The 15,696-nt window shown below is 36.0% G+C and overlaps 4 protein-coding genes across 5 annotated transcripts; 1 reads left to right on the top strand and 3 right to left on the bottom strand.

Moving 5' to 3' along the window:
* The first annotated feature begins 157 nt into the window (after window positions 1-157).
* On the top strand, window positions 158-3,162 carry LOC102613617 (syntaxin-71). Of its 2 annotated transcripts, none has more exons than XM_052438888.1 (9): window positions 158-421; window positions 532-657; window positions 747-912; window positions 1,008-1,093; window positions 1,238-1,306; window positions 1,398-1,442; window positions 1,880-1,942; window positions 2,669-2,745; window positions 2,928-3,162. In XM_052438888.1, the coding sequence occupies exons 1-9, from the start codon at window positions 266-268 to the stop codon at window positions 2,938-2,940; spliced, it is 801 nt and encodes a 266-aa protein (XP_052294848.1). In that variant the 5' UTR covers window positions 158-265; the 3' UTR covers window positions 2,941-3,162. The 2 variants fall into 2 exon arrangements, with proteins under 2 accessions (XP_052294848.1, XP_006491154.1); XM_006491091.4 differs by having other exon boundaries at window positions 160-421; window positions 2,882-3,162.
* Window positions 3,163-4,869: 1,707 nt separating this feature from the next.
* Window positions 4,870-6,983, bottom strand: LOC102613913 (hypothetical protein). Its single transcript, XM_006491092.4, has 3 exons — window positions 6,494-6,983; window positions 6,169-6,233; window positions 4,870-5,947 (listed from the first exon to the last, which is right to left on the bottom strand). Exons 1-3 carry the CDS (start codon window positions 6,644-6,646, stop codon window positions 5,311-5,313), a joined length of 855 nt encoding a protein of 284 aa, XP_006491155.1. The 5' UTR covers window positions 6,647-6,983; the 3' UTR covers window positions 4,870-5,310.
* A 1,692-nt stretch (window positions 6,984-8,675) lies between these two features.
* On the bottom strand, window positions 8,676-10,026 carry LOC107178699 (uncharacterized). The gene is made up of 4 exons (XM_015534196.3): window positions 9,745-10,026; window positions 9,325-9,611; window positions 9,141-9,178; window positions 8,676-9,023 (listed from the first exon to the last, which is right to left on the bottom strand). The coding sequence occupies exons 1-4, from the start codon at window positions 9,921-9,923 to the stop codon at window positions 8,859-8,861; spliced, it is 669 nt and encodes a 222-aa protein (XP_015389682.2). The 5' UTR covers window positions 9,924-10,026; the 3' UTR covers window positions 8,676-8,858.
* Window positions 10,027-12,033: 2,007 nt separating this feature from the next.
* Window positions 12,034-12,825, bottom strand: LOC127900876 (brassinosteroid-responsive RING protein 1-like). Its single transcript, XM_052436165.1, has one exon. It carries the CDS (start codon window positions 12,682-12,684, stop codon window positions 12,175-12,177), a length of 510 nt encoding a protein of 169 aa, XP_052292125.1. The 5' UTR covers window positions 12,685-12,825; the 3' UTR covers window positions 12,034-12,174.
* Between the last annotated feature and the right edge of the window lie 2,871 nt (window positions 12,826-15,696).

Raw genomic sequence — 15,696 nt, 5'->3', positions numbered from 1 at the left:
CTAAAAACCAAAAAAAGCGAAAGTCAAATCGAATGTCTGACCGTACAATAACGCCAACTCCAGCATGCAATGGGTCCCGGCCCCCATGATCGTTTTACGATCCACGTGGCAAGAATCAGACGGAAACAGATATTACCAAACCCAGCCTAACCGCTCCCTCGTTTGACTTGCTGCGGGGACTCTCGCCTGCCTCGACGACGTCGTCCTTTCTTGTCTTTATTTTGAACTGAATTCGAAACCCATTGGGAGAAAATCAAAAGAGAAAATGAGTGTGATAGATTTGATCACAAGAGTCGACGCGATTTGCAAGAAATATGACAAGTACGATGTCGATAAACAAAAAGAGCTCAACGTCTACGGCGACGACGCTTTCGCTCGCCTGTACGGCGTCGTTCAGGCCGACCTCGACGCTGCTCTGCAGGTAACTTTATCTTCTTTGATTTAAACTTTAACAACTGTTTTTTTTTTCTTTTTTTTGGTTCCTTATTTGGGTTTAACTTTACAACTCTCAAAAATCGGAATTTTTTTTAGAAATCGGAGGCGGCAGCAACAGAGAAAAATCGTGCGACGGCAGTTGCGATGAACGCGGAGATACGAAGAACAAAAGCTAGGTTGCTTGAAGAAGTGGCTAAATTACAAAGACTTGCTTTTAAAAAGGTATTTGTTTCAAAAAAAAAAATTATTTCATTTCACTTAGTGAATTGTGATAGATCAATCTTGTATAATTGCATTCTTACGTTATTCAGGTAAAAGGGCTTTCAAAAGAGGAACTTGAGGCTCGAAGTGACTTAGTTGCTGCTCTCAAAGATAGAATTGAAGGGATACCTGATGGTTCAACAGCTGCAGCTAAACAAACTGGTGGTGGGACAACTTCGGCCTCATACACAGGAATCAAATTTGACACTTATTCAGGTACATATTTGTCTTAATTTATAGAGAAGAAAAAAAAAAAAAACACTAGTACTTAGTTTTTTTTTTTTTTTGATATTCCCTCTTTAATTTGTTAGGTGGGAAATTTGATGATGAATATTTCCAAGAAACCGAAGAGTCGAGTGGGTTTAGGCAAGAGTATGAGATGCGGAGAATGAAACAGGCAAGTGTTTTGTATTTGTGAGTTTATGGAGCTAGAATATGTTAAATAGTAGTATAATTTATTATGCAATTTAAACATTATTTGTGTTTAGATATCATGAGTTGAAAAAGTTCCAATTTTATATCTATTTGACACCTTTTTCAGGACCAAGGTTTAGATGTTATAGGGGAAGGTTTGGACACATTGAAGAACATGGCTCATGACATGAATGAGGTTTGCTCTTGTACCTTTCTCCCATTTCTTGTGTTATAAAAATAGTGGAATCAAATGTTGATTTTCGTCATTCTGTCTGTACTTTGTGCAGGAAATTGACAGGCAAGTGCCCATGATGGATGAAATTGATGAAAAGGTAATCCTTTATTCCTTTGTTGGTATCTCCCAATGTGTGGTGGGAGCATAGCATTTATTAGGAGTAGGAAAACAGATCTCTCTTGGATGGTCCTCTTTTCAAGATTCTGGTAGCTATGTCTTGATGCGAACTTATTTTTTTCCACTGCTTGGTGATTTTGAGGTGAAATTTTCCATGTATTTGTTTCCCTTTTAAAGAATGTACTATTTTCATAATTGTATTTAATCAAATTGAGAAGTCAATGACGGTCAACTAATTCAAAGAATAGAAAATCCTTGCCAAAATTGGGTGTCCTCTAGGAATATTTTTTGGTATTGGTGAACAACATTAAAAATAAAATAATAAAATAATAAAATTTGAAGTCCACATTCAATTACGTATTCTGCTTTGAAGGGATTAACCTCACTGATAAATAATTTTATTTGAACATCATTCAGGTTGACAGGGCAACCTCTGATCTGAAAAGTACCAACGTGAGACTCAAGGATACTCTAACCCAGGTAAAGATATTATATATCACTAAGATCTTTTGGTTGCAATTTTATATGCAAACCCTAATTCAAATGCAGAAGCCATGCCCTCCTTCCCCATTTTTATGCCCTTAGTGTGTGTTTGGTATGGCTTTTGAAAAGGTCGTTAAGTGCTTTTTTTATTCCAAAAGCACTTATCAAAGTTTTTAGTGGTGTGTGATTAAGAAAGGAGTAGAAGTTTTGGGCTCTCCAAAAGCTATTTTGCCTCTTTTTCCACAATTTGGGCTTTTGGGCTTTTGGGATTAGATGCAAAATAGCTTTTTTATTTTGTATATAATGTCAAAAATGACCTAACACAGTTTTGTTAATTTCAAAGGACCCTTATATATATGTATATGTAAAATCCCTAAAATCTTGTTTGTTGAATTTGAACACCGAAGAAATGTGTAATTTTCATATAAATTGATAGTTTGGTTGCATTTTGTAGAAATTTGTATGATTATGAAATTAGTTCTTTGTATATCTTTTTTGGTAATTTAACAACTTAAAAGCACTTTTAGTGTTGTAGAACCAAAGAGCCTAATAATTCAAAAAAGCTTTTTCAATTGACAACCAAACATCCTATGACTTTTTGTCAAAAGCTCTATTGGAAAAACCTCTTTTTAGAAAAGCTCGACTCCTGTAAGCTCTATTCAATAAGCTCAACTATACAGCGTCGTTACTCTCATTTCTGTTTGCTTATTGATCTTATTTCAGCTGAGATCCAGTCGAAACTTCTGCATTGATATCATCCTCTTGTGCATAATCCTAGGAATTGCTGCCTATTTATACAAGTAAGTAGCTTGTGTTTTACTTGTATCATTTTAACAGTGAAGTTTGATATTAGGTTGAGACATGAGCAAATCTAAATTAGGTCATTATTGATGATGAAAACTTATCATGTTTGCGGTATCCTTTTGTTTGTTGCAGTGTGTTAAAGTGATGTTGGTGTTCAAGCAACATCTTCCAGATGCAGTGTGTTAAAGTGATGTTGGTGTTCAAGCAACATCTTGCACGACTACCCTACAGTGTATTTTATTGTACATGATTTTCCCCGTGGCTTTTGGCTTCTCTTTCCTATCTCTGTACGATCCATATGATCTCCATACCTTAGGAATTTCGATGTATGTGTAATATTTAGCAGCATCTATCTATATCGAGTCTTAACATTTTAGCAAATACGGAATGGTAACTATCTAATTTTCTGGTCATGATACGAGTTTCTCCCTTTTGAGTAAGCGGAGTTAATAGACAATTGCCTCATTTCCCAGAAATATAAAATAAAATCTAAATCCGGTCTACCCATCGGTCTTTTGGGCTATATAATAATAATCTTCAATTGCTGATTCTCAAGATCATTGACGGTATATTCAATTTCTTCATCTCGTAGGCTTCAAGCTCAAGTAATTCCATTCAATTTAAAATATGGAAATTTACAAATTTATGCCGTGGCCCATTCATTCATTGTTACTTGAATTGGTTAGGGCAGATTTTCTTTCGTCGAAAATAATAATGCAGAGTGAGATTTGAGAACGAAGAGGATAAAAAATAATAACAAAATGTGTGTCGCAGGACAACAGGGCACCCGTCAGGCCAGTCATGAGCCCCGACTGAGCACTGTGCGAAAACAAGGTCACAATTTACAAATTACGACATGTTGAATGTCGGAGTCCCTTTTCTCAAGTGTGCTCCACGTGCTTTCGGAGTGCGTGGATTATTACAATAATTAGAAAAAGAAAATATCTCTTATATACTCTGTTGGTAATTTGCTTCTGTCGATCGACAACAGCATAAACCCGAAGGATCCTGTACTTTCTTTTGTACTCGAGTAAGTTAGCAAATGAAACCTACATATTTGATTGTGACAGTTTTTAATCAAACCGGATTAATTCTTGTGGTTATACTAATTTTGATAGTCCAATTTTTCTGGGCCAAAAGTGCCATGTTTGTTTTTATTTATTATTTTTGGTGTTATCAACCTAATTAAAGATTCATTTTCCTCTGGTTTACTTGTGTACAATATCAACGTTAGATTTTTAACAATTATCGTCAAACCGATTATAGAGTGCGTGACTTGTGTAATCCATTCTATTTATTGACCGGATTATGCTTTTCGGACTTGTATCAGAATCTTTTTCTCGTTTGTGGAGGCGTTGTAGACTGAATTTGGTCATGTAAAAGTCAACGAAGCTAGTGAATTCATCCTTGCAATCGATTATCTGTTGCTTATGTGAATGCGACAATTCCCGCATACAAAGAGGTAACTTAGTCATTTTGCAAAGGTAATAGCACTTATTAATCACGTTACAACTTACCAGTTAGAGTTTATTCTTTGTTGATGTTTGTAAATACTGAATAGAGTAATAATAGAGAATCTACTCTGAGCTCATCTTAATCCATATAAGAATAAATAAAAGTTGAACTAATGATAAAAAAATGGATACATATGATTGATATGGACAAACTCGGATTATTCTTCCATTCCAAACATAAGATATATATTAAATAAAATATTTTTTTTATAAGAGAAAAATTGCATTAAGTAATTGTTTTTTTAGAATTATTTTAACAAAAAATATTCTCAAAATGGTAATACTTATTTATCCCTTATTGCATGTATAAAGTACAAATAATATTGTTTAAATTAATGTGACAAAAAATAATTGCTTGATTGAAAATATAAATAGTAAAAACAAATCATATGGTTCATATGAATTTTTACTCAATTAATCTTATTATTATGTTATATCAGTTTGTACAAAAATATTTGTGATTGTATTATTTGTCAAAAAAAGTTTTATAAATAGATATATTTATATGCAATAATTTAACCCAACTCTTTATTATAAATTTCGTAATTGAAAAAATAAAGTGCTGAAATTAGGAACAACAAAAGAAAATAATGTGAAAATAGATGAAATTTTAAGTCCACGTGATTGTCACATTACAAATTGAAATTGACCAAACCTAATAATTATTTGAAAAGAAAATGATTCTCTCCATAGATTGCATGCACGACTAAGTACAAGTAACAAGATCTATGCAAAACCTACTGCAAATTGTAACATAAAGTGGAAATTTACAAAACTACCCTTACATTTCAAAACATCGATTTAGTACACAATCCCTTCGGTCTACTGGAGTCACACCATAGAAAGACCGCCACTGCCATGTTAAAGAGTAATTCTAATCATAAAAAAAAAAAAAAGGTCCGAAAACCAGTAACCCTAACCACTTACCCAAAGTTAAAATTAAAAAAAAAAAAAAAAAAAACGATAATCATAAAACATTCGATACTAAACACAAAAACAAAAGAAACCCAGCATAACCCAGCATCCGTGCGATCTACAAACCCTGGCTCACATGAGAGATTTTAATGATCTTGCTTTCACAGGCTTCCTCGTTCTCTTCTTTCCACTATCTCCATTCTCGTCATCCTCGTCATATTCATCATCAACAAAATCAAATTCATCATTATCAATTTGTGAGGAAGACGACGGCGTTTTATCGTTCGGTGGGGTATTCTCGTGAGCTTCTTCGGCTTCGCATTTTTTCTCTCCAATTACTCTATCCCCTCTCCTTTTTCCCCACGAAGGCCCAAACCCAGAATAATAGTAAAATTCGTACGGATTTGAACTCGACGACGAACCCTTCTTCGCTGCCCGAGCTCGGCCTCGTCGACTGAAGGCCACTGCCTTGTCAGGTTTCTTGATAGAGTGGGTAACAGAAGAACAGGTGCCGTTGCTGTAAGATTTGAGCAAAGATAAGTGATGGTCGCACAAGTTGTGCCCGTATTTGGGCTCGTTTCTGCAGTGCCAGCCCTTGCCATCTGTCTTTATGCAACAAGCTGGAGGTTTATAATCATTATCGAGCCCAAATTCGTCATCCACTTTAATTTCTTCGTTACTGTCGAACACATTCTCATTATCGTCGACAACCATTTCATCCACTTTGAACATTACTGCCTTCTCTTCTCCGTCCATCAACGAAGCCACGCTGCGCGTATATGCAACATATTTACAATCACAAACACATTGAGGCTCGCTACCCATCACAAATTTTTGGATAATTACTGCCCTTTTGTATTACTATTCGAAAATGATGAATTACAAAAAATAAAAAAATAAAAAAATAAAAAACCCTAACACTCGATGAAGATAAAAATATGAGACAAAATTGAAACCAAAGATTCGATTTGAAGAAGAATAGTTGATTACCTCTCAACAGCGCCCATAGATTCCCCGAAGCTCCCATTTCCTGTGAAGCTATCTTCTCCTTCGAACTGAGAAGCAAAACGCAGAAGAATAAGAGCTGATAACACGCGATAATAGCGAGAAATGGCAACGATCCATTACCCTAATCGACTGTTTGAATGTGAATACACGACAAAAACGAGAAAATTTAGGGTTTTAATGAAACCCTAATGGAGTGTGTTCACAAAACCCTAGAACCCGGAAGTGAAAATGCAGATAAATGGAGGGTAAAATACAGGAGGGTTTCGATAGATCTGTGATAATATCAACAACGAGAAAGTAAACTCACTTGATAAATTAAAGATGGGCAGCTGTCTTGAGAGAAAGGAATCACATCCCATGGCGACTGGTTCAGCTGGCACACGTGTGTCTGCAGAGTCTCTGGTGTTGAAGCGTGCGAAGGCAATATCGAAGAGAGCTTCGCGTTCTTGCGAATCCTCATATTCTAAGATAGATAATAAACAGGTATAATAGAGACCGGTATTTATATTTAGATCTTAAAAGCTTCTTTTTATTTTATCTTATTTTATTCTTTTTTTTTGTGTTTATAATTTAATTTTTTTTCTCTCTCTCTCTCTTTCACAGGCGGGTCTCTCTCTCATGGTTTTTTGCAGATCTCACAGAACTCGATAATCAGGGTTTCTTAACTTTCTGTTGCTTTCTCGGCCCTTCATATGTTTCGTCTCGTTTTCTTTTTCTTGACAATCTTGCCCTTTTGTTTTATATTTATTTGCGGAGATTTCTTTGGGAGTAAAAAGAAAGCTGCCGCTATTACACGTCACGATAGTTGTCCAAAGCTATTTGTTTTTCTTTTATAAGAAATTATCACGTGCAGCCCACTTCCATGATAAGCTACGTACAGATTGAGCATTACTTGCCCAGTTGAATATATTTCAAGGATTGTATATGCCGATACTGGAAGAGTCAGTCTCCTTTTATGTGTTCCACTTCTCCAACAGTAGGCCTGCGTAAAGGGGTATTATGGAGAATTCGTTGGTTTAAAAAGGGTGAGATGGTTCAGAAGATCCTGTAACCTAACATCTCCGATTCTTTCCTCCTCGAACAGAGAGGGAAGGAATGAAGCGTGGAAGAGACGCGCTAATGTGCACGCGCGGTGAAAGGAAGTCGCAACCACGTTTGGCCCACGTCAAAAATGAATTTGATGTGTAGGCTAAAGGAAGGGAACCCCAGCAACGGCTGTGATGTCTTTGCGGACATTAGAGCTTTCAGGGCATAAATGCAGCGAATAATCCAGAGATTAGGTAATGCCAATGTGTGTTTGTGTGTGTGTATATATATATATTTTTTGGAAAGGGGTGACACCAGGCAGACGTGTCACCCGGCAGGACAATCTTTAGCGGAAACTAAGAGGTAATTAAAATTAGAACGATGAAACAAAGTGCGCTAAGGACCTACACCGTTCTAAACTGACCCACCACTTGCCGCTGCAATTGGCCTATAAAACATAACTAAATTCTATATATTATCCATTTTGGCCTATGTATCATCTGCATGTAAACAAACAATCGTTCCAAAATTGAGCTAGGTTGAGTGTAATTTTTTACTCATTAATTTTATTAGGAAGTTGAATTCCGAAAAGTTTTAGACGGATGGTAATTTTACTCCCCAGATGCCTTGACGTTTGTATAAATGCCCGATAATTCAGAAACCAGCAGAAATGCTGAGAATAGCCCTTCAGATATTTTTTTTTATTTTTCTTTTTCCCCCTTAATTTGGTTCAGCTCAGTACTGTAAAAGTACAATATGTTAATTAATTAGACTGGTAAAGAAGCGGTATCAGAGGTGAACCCTGCCAGCTAATACATCGCGCCTCCTTTGCAGCCTGCGTATCAGTATCACGTAGTGATTTTTTTCACCCTGAAGCTCATATTCCGGTTATTCTTCTTGCGTTCACATAATTCACAAGAAAGAATTTATAACAGAACCGGGTTAGGATTTCTGTGTTTTGGGGTCAAAAGAATGGGCTTGGCCCAATAGAAAAACCGACAAAAAAAAAATAATTTTGAATTGATCATGAAACAAGAGACTAGCTGATATTTAGCCACGTTATCTTTGTATTCTCCCCGTACACACATTGTTGAATTAATACTGATGTGTATATATATATAATAGTAGCCAATTTAGCACGAAAAGCGCACCTTAATTGGAGAGAAGAAGGTTTCTTAAATGAAGTAATGTGAAAGCTGTCCGGTACATGCATAATTAAACTACCTGGGTGATCACGTCAACCGACATCTTTTTAAATCCAGTGCTGTGCATAGACATGGTGACCGGGAATAAAATCTTTTATTTAGCAGATCATCATTCATCATCATTCCTCGAGCCTCGAGTGAGATCGGTGCAAGTGTAGTATTATTTGCTTGGACCCTTTTCTTCAAGACCTAGATTAGGGTTTCTACAGGGAGTCTGGTACACTGCACGATAGTTTATATCTGAATTCATCGAAGAAATTTAAACGAATTCTTAATCATATATAACGGCATAAGTCACTGACAACTGATATTTCCCAATAGATATAGTCATACAACCTTTTTAAAATTAATACAAGATATAAGACCCTGAAAAAGCCCCCCCAAAAAAATATATATACACAGATCAAAGGTGTGAGGAATCATTAATTGCGGATCATTGAATCATTCATTCTCATCGCCGTCCAATATATCTTGAGTCTGCACACTTGATAGTTGCTGGAATCTTGGAGCAGTGTTTGATTTCTTTTTGAATAATTTCTTGGCGTAGATAGCACCTCCTACAACAGCTCCCGCTGAACATGAAAAGGCCAAGAACCCAACCATCCACTGTAGAATAACAAAATAATAATAATAAGAAGAAATCCAGTGACTTAGCTTCAGCCTTGACATGAAGCAAAAGGGGTATTCTCAAAACTGGTTTGGGAAAAGATGAACTACACCCACATTAGCATTGTTGCTGATTTTGTCTTGGGGATACCTGGCTATGGTTAAATTTACAGAAGAATCGGAAACAAGTATTAGAGATACGTACGATACTCATCAGAACAACTATAGTTAAAGTTTTAAAATGAGATTGTTGATGATAAAATTGAAGTGTTAATTATATAACACAAGCAGAATGAATGACCTGTTTGTGATAGTGTTGGGAGAGAGCAATCAGCACTTCCTTTCCAATCAGGAGGGCAATCGCAAGCATTATGTACTTGAGATAGAGCCAAGCATTGAGCCTCATGAAAGCAGAATATCTGACCACAAGGAGTCCCAGAATGCTCACAATGCTCACCTGCATACCCTGCAGGGCATTTGCAGTCATACATCTCCCCCTGAACTATCTCTTCACATTTCCCTCCATGCTCACACCAAAATTCGTTTGTTCCATCACACATTGTCATCTCTTCGTCACAAAACTTTCCCCTGTGTGTATTCCATTTTCCAAACACAAACACACATAAATATATGCATCTTGGCTATGCTCTAAGAATGGATCTATAATGATGAGATCATCTAAGGAATTAACGATGATCATTAATTGTAATAACATACGTACCCGAGAAAGGGGCGATCGCCGTCTAAGATCGTGGATGGATCAGGAATATTACAAATGCAAGCACCGGTGCTGTTGCAGGAACCCGTTTTGCATCTACTGTCATCACATGGTAGATCAGATTTTACGCTCAGCATAAAAGATCCAAGCAACACGATAACAGCTATAGTCCTTTTGTGCATAATTAAATCCTTTTGATCTTGTTGTGGACTTCTCTAGATCTTCAGACTTGAGAAATGATATATAATAGAAAGTAAGTTTTGATTTAACTATACGAATGAGAGAGTCTTGGGGTTTAAGCAAAGTGGAAAGAGTGAGGAAATGAATATGATGATGGGGGGTTTGTTTATGTTTGTGAGCTGAAAATGAAATTAAAACCGTCAGAACTCAAACGGGAAATTCAGTCAGTTAAATATTTCGTGCGTTAGACTTGACAATATTTGTATTTCCTTGGAACGACTTCAAAGATGGCTATGAATTGGTAGCTATTACAGGGTGTTTTTTGTAAATTAGCAAAATGGTTGTGTCTTCGTTCAGGATTCTGTTAATGAAGTCAAACGACGCTCGGTAATCATAGTATATATACTACGGGAGTATCAACCTATGGAAGTCGTCAAAATCGACGGCTGACGTTTATCGAGGTTAAAATGATATGGGCTTGGACTGTAGAATTAGACAATAATTTGGCGATCGTAAGCCCAATTTCAATGGCAAAATCTTTTGGGTCGAAAGATTTGCATTCATCACTAGCCACTCAAAGTGTGCTTTCATTTCACACAATGGAAAGTTTTGTTTTAAACCAGAGGACACTAAAAAAATTAAAAAAATAAAAATTAGGGGTGGATACGGCTCTTTTTTCTTTTTTTTTTTTAAATCGAACTGAGGTGAATCGAATAGATATTTTAAAAATTACGAACCGAATCTACATGGTTCAATTCTAGTTATGTTCGACTTTTTTTTTTAATTTTTAACCCTTAAAATCTTTATTTTTTTTTTTTTTTAGACAAACCAATTAGTTTTCAGGTGTGTGTCAAATCTAATCCACCCCCCGTTTGTGTTCGGTTTTTTCATAATATCAATTGTTTTGCCCCCCCCCCCCCCTCTTTAAAGAAGAGTAGATGCAAATTAATATGGTGTACTTAAGTGGGGTAGAGCATTGAATATTATTATATCTAGGCCGTAATCATTTTCACAGATTCAACCTCTTAGTAAAATCAATATTAAAGATTCATTTAGGATCTCTCAATCATTACTGTGGTTTGGCACTTTCCATCTTTAAAATGGTTTCATTAAATCTTCACCATGGTTGATTATAAATTTACCACCCAACTTGTCGCATAGGATACCCTTGTTTTGTTTCCCTTTCTTTAAAATACAAAAACATACAGGATCCAAGACCGTTTAAGCTTCTATATGTATGATAATTATATAATGATTCAGATCATAGCCGTACCCGTAGATAAAATTTGGATGATCAGCACAGAGAGGCCTGTACCTCGCTCCTCGAGTAAGATAGAAATTTGGACAGATCGATTCAGATGTCATGTGGCAGAAGTTGCCCCAGTTTCAGGTCTTGTTACCAGAAGCCAGCTTGGAAACTTATAGATCACAGTTACAGAGCCTGGTGAAGTGATCGCTCAGGCACAAAGTCCAATTTCAACATTATCATTCATTATGTAGAGACATGAATATCACAATACACCCACCAGCTTTAATGCAATAGCTTCGATTCAAGTAATGCTACACTTTGAAATATAATTATCACTGAACATCACCCTTAATCACTAATTTATTTTACCGTACCACACCCTCTGGGTTCTTTAACCCCACGTATATACGAAAGAAAAGTAAAAAAAAATCTTAACAAATTAACTATCATCAATATTATTATATCTGATCAAATTCATCATGACGATCCACTGTCAGATCCTGACAAAATCCTAACAAACCGTTCAGCCAGCCACCTACTTGACGAACTTTTTACTCTACTATTAAGTATTAACAATCTAATGTTTCATATGATAGCCTTTTTTTAACATTAAAAAATCTTATGAATTACTCCAATTTACAGCCTGCTGCCTCATAACATAAAGCTATTGAGATTAAACAAACCTTAATAAGCTCAATTTTCTTTCCCCTTTTCCTTAAAGGGGTAAGTAAATTTATCTATAAAAAAAAAAATCACCGCGTCCAAAAAAAATATACCATTGAAAGATAAATTGTGAGAATCTAACATAAAAAAATGATGGAAATAAAAAGTTCAACGAAGAAAAAAAAAAAACATCCATGATATAACGAAACTTTGTTTCTTTCATTTATTTCTTAAATTTGTTGTATTGCTACGTGCCAAATTTTCATTTTGTTGATGAAGTATATACAAAACTCATCGAACAAAAACTAGCTATTTCATCAATTCTAACCCTACAAAGATTTCTACAACTCCGGAACCGAACTGTACTCACTGAAAAGATCATCAACACCGGAAGCAGCCCAGAGCCGTTGATTAAACTCCTCCTGCATCTCGTCGGGCACAAAGGGTGTCCTACAAAGCGGACACGTTTTCTGATCATGGTCCATCCAAGGGTCCAGGCACGCCCTGTGAAAAATGTGCTTGCAGTTCCTCAACCACCTGATCTCTTCTCCGCCTTCAAACTCGTACAAACAAACCGCACAATTCTCGGGCGGGTCTCCGTTGACCATCTCCAGGTCCTGGAACTTGATCACTGGCAGGATTTCTCGGATCAGGCGAGCGGATACAGGCGCGTTTTCGGGTATTCGGGTCGGAGAGTTGTCGGGCCAAATGACGTCTGTTTCAAGAAAATCAGATAGACCCAGATAGCGAAACAAGCAGATAATGATGTTCCTGATGAAACCCAGAAAGGAAAGCGTGTGTACGAAGAACTTCGGCAAGAATACTTCTGTGTACCCGACTGGGAAACCCATGGATCACGTAAAGCAAAAGAGAAAAATTTGTTCTCAAATCCCAAATGGAGAGCTTGGATTACAAAGCCTTATAAAGAGAGTTTTGAGAGAGAGAGAGCGGAAGCTTCTGTTTCGGCTACTGGTGGTATTGCATAACAATTATTTCTAAATGACTAATAATGCTTTTGCCGATCTTGCCTCTTACCATGAAGGTGATAAAGGCACAGGCTGTGATGTAGGGGTTTATGATAGACCAATAGGAATCGATGTGAGGAGAGTCTTTCTTGGAGGGCCTTTTATTGGACGGTGAGAACCGCTAATTTTGTGGGTGGTGGTGATTTTGATATGAAAACTGATATTTGGTCATTTACAAAACAACACCATAATCAAAATCACAATATTATAATATAAATAATTTTATTATTTTATATGCTACAGTAATATGATTTTATTTTTTTGGGTCTCAATAGATTTTAAAGATTAGTACACTCATGACATGGGGAAAGGCTGCGTTTGGCCTTCGGTTCCAGCATTAAAAAATGGTTAGCTGCATACTTTTTTCACACGTGTCACGTGCTGCAGTTGGAAGTGTTCACGAAGGTTATAGTGGACGCCTAATCATCTATACTATACGTGGTTAAATTATCATTTTCATAATTGGCTCTGTCTGTACACTAGAGGTTAGCCACTAGGTTATTTTAATCACTTAAATCACAACTCCAAATGAGATTTTATCATCTCCGCAATCTTTGCAAATGTTCAATGGAGATTTGCATTATTTGCTCATATCTAGACCGCTAACATGAAATGATCCATGAAGAAATACAATAAAGAAAACATATTCAATTGTATATATATAGAAATCGCCCCTATCGGTTAGATACAGATTAATATTTCCTCCTAAAGATATATGACAAGCACGAGCAATCTCATCGGAAATGCAAAATGGTCCTGTGATTCTTACAAAGCTTACCTAAATAATATTGAAAGCCTGGAACCAAAATTGTTTAATTCTCATGGCAATGTTCGGAGGGCTCCAAGTCAGTTGTGATCTATACAGAGTGGAGGGCTTGGTTATTTGAAGAATCAAAGCAAAGATCCGTTCAGAAATCATGGATTAAAGTCGCATTAGTGATTGATAAAGTTATTTATGTCCCATTACAAAATCACAATTTGCACACCATAGATTGAAGTATTGCTCATATTTCTTTCATGATTCTATTGCCGCTACACTATCTCATCTCCTATGCTCTATATTATAAATATATATATATATATATAGTTTTTCTTTAGTGTAGATACCTTTTTCTTATGTTTATATACTATCAAATCATGATTATATATATAAAGATTTTTTTTAAATGAACATAATCAATCATTTATCACGATATTAATTTGTGTTCTAACTTGAAAGCCAAAAAACATACTTGTTAGGAGTAGTAACTATATAGCAAATGTTAAAGTGAAGAATGAATGAAGAATGTGTTTTGAAGTGATTCATTGTATTCAAAAGCACTTTATCCATTGATTCTTAAAAAAAAAAGAAAAAAAAAGTTGTATGCGAATGTTAAGAAGCTTTCAAGTACTAAAGAAGAATATTAATGGTTTATTTTCAAACCATTCCATCGTAGTATGTAGTAGTAGACATACAAGGGGCAAATATTTCATTCCCCAACTTGAATTAATGTTGCTTGGCTGTGAACAAAAGGAGAGGAAATGAGGCGTTTTTGCATAATATTTCTTTTAGGTGATAATTTAGTGCATATATTCAATAAAAAAGGGGGAAAAAAAGAAGAAGAAGGTACAATAGCATTATGCATATGTAAAATACAATTAAATGAGGAAAATTAATTAAAAAAGAAAAAGAAAATGGGGAGGAATGATCTCCAAATTAATACAATTTTTTTTTGTTTTGGGGGGGGGGGGGAAGTGCAGTCGGTAATGAATTGAGATACAGTGGCGTGAACATGATACAAAGAGAGAGAGAGTGCGGAGGTCCATGGAACATGAAAGTGGTAGGCCATTCACGAAGAGAACATCGATACGACAAAATTCGTCGGTGGTGCGAACCCCGGCCAACCAGCAGACCATCATGGATGGATTATGACACTCTTGACACTATTATATATTTTCTTTTCAGATGAATGCGCCCATGCATCCAGATCCAAGCCCTCATTACAGGACTTTTGCTGTGCCTTCCCACGCCGAGACACTCATGGCCCAATTGCCTCTAACGTACCCCCCCGCCTAACTCATGTCACATACAAATTTCCTAATTCTACACACACACACACACACACACACACATGTACGTATATATAGCCATGCTATGTGAACGTGAATTGTGAACTCCCCAGTGACTATATAGTACTGTCGATCTTACTCGAACCATATCATAATAATAATTATAGTATATAATTCTGTATTCCTATTACAGGGTTATATAGGTAATAGACCGGTGAGGTTTGGTGCAACTAATATCTCATGTTTAGATAATTATAAAGTTTTGATGTGAAATAAAGAAAGTGGTTTCTTTGTAATGTTGATGAAATTTGATTACAAGGGGCCTAATGTAATGCATAACCGAAATGTCCGGGGACCCCAAGTTTGATCTCTGTCTCCTTCTTCACTAATATCGCTCTCACCCTCGACTATTATCTTATCTTCTCTCTAGTGTTGGGGGCTCGTACTTTTTTGACTCTTGATTTGAATTTTTGAACAATTCATTTTTGGTGGTTTTCATCTGCTCTTTAGTCCCCATCTTATAACTACCCCCTTTTGTTAACACCACCACCACCACCACCATCATCATCATTATTTTTTAACGCAGCCAAGTTTCATCATGTTCATCGACTCAATTAATTAAACAAATTGCTTGCTTTTTAATGCTGAGTACCATTTACTCCCTTACAGTTTTTATAACATTCAAAAGTCCTCATGGCATAAAAAATTTAAGGAAAAAGAAAGAGTAAATAGATCGTTTACTTAATAATTTATTTTAGAAATACAAAAATGTCTATTTATTATAAGAAA

This window comes from Citrus sinensis, chromosome 3, assembly GCF_022201045.2.
Source record: "Citrus sinensis cultivar Valencia sweet orange chromosome 3, DVS_A1.0, whole genome shotgun sequence".
Classification (NCBI taxonomy): domain Eukaryota; kingdom Viridiplantae; phylum Streptophyta; class Magnoliopsida; order Sapindales; family Rutaceae; genus Citrus; species Citrus sinensis.
This window is presented reverse-complemented; position numbering and strand designations above follow the sequence as displayed.

Coding starts and splice junctions, on each gene's coding strand:
- LOC102613617 (XM_052438888.1), top strand. CDS start 266: ATGAGTGTGATAGATTTGATCACAAGAGTCGACGCGATTTGCAAGAAA. Junction 422..531: donor ACCTCGACGCTGCTCTGCAG/GTAACTTTATCT, acceptor AATTTTTTTTAG/AAATCGGAGGCGGCAGCAAC. Junction 658..746: donor AAAGACTTGCTTTTAAAAAG/GTATTTGTTTCA, acceptor TACGTTATTCAG/GTAAAAGGGCTTTCAAAAGA.
- LOC102613913 (XM_006491092.4), bottom strand. CDS start 6,646: ATGAGGATTCGCAAGAACGCGAAGCTCTCTTCGATATTGCCTTCGCAC. Junction 6,234..6,493: donor GCCCATCTTTAATTTATCAA/GTGAGTTTACTT, acceptor TTTGCTTCTCAG/TTCGAAGGAGAAGATAGCTT. Junction 5,948..6,168: donor TCTATGGGCGCTGTTGAGAG/GTAATCAACTAT, acceptor ATATACGCGCAG/CGTGGCTTCGTTGATGGACG.
- LOC107178699 (XM_015534196.3), bottom strand. CDS start 9,923: ATGCACAAAAGGACTATAGCTGTTATCGTGTTGCTTGGATCTTTTATG. Junction 9,612..9,744: donor GGCGATCGCCCCTTTCTCGG/GTACGTATGTTA, acceptor GAATACACACAG/GGGAAAGTTTTGTGACGAAG. Junction 9,024..9,140: donor AAATCAGCAACAATGCTAAT/GTGGGTGTAGTT, acceptor GTTATTCTACAG/TGGATGGTTGGGTTCTTGGC.
- LOC127900876 (XM_052436165.1), bottom strand. CDS start 12,684: ATGGGTTTCCCAGTCGGGTACACAGAAGTATTCTTGCCGAAGTTCTTC.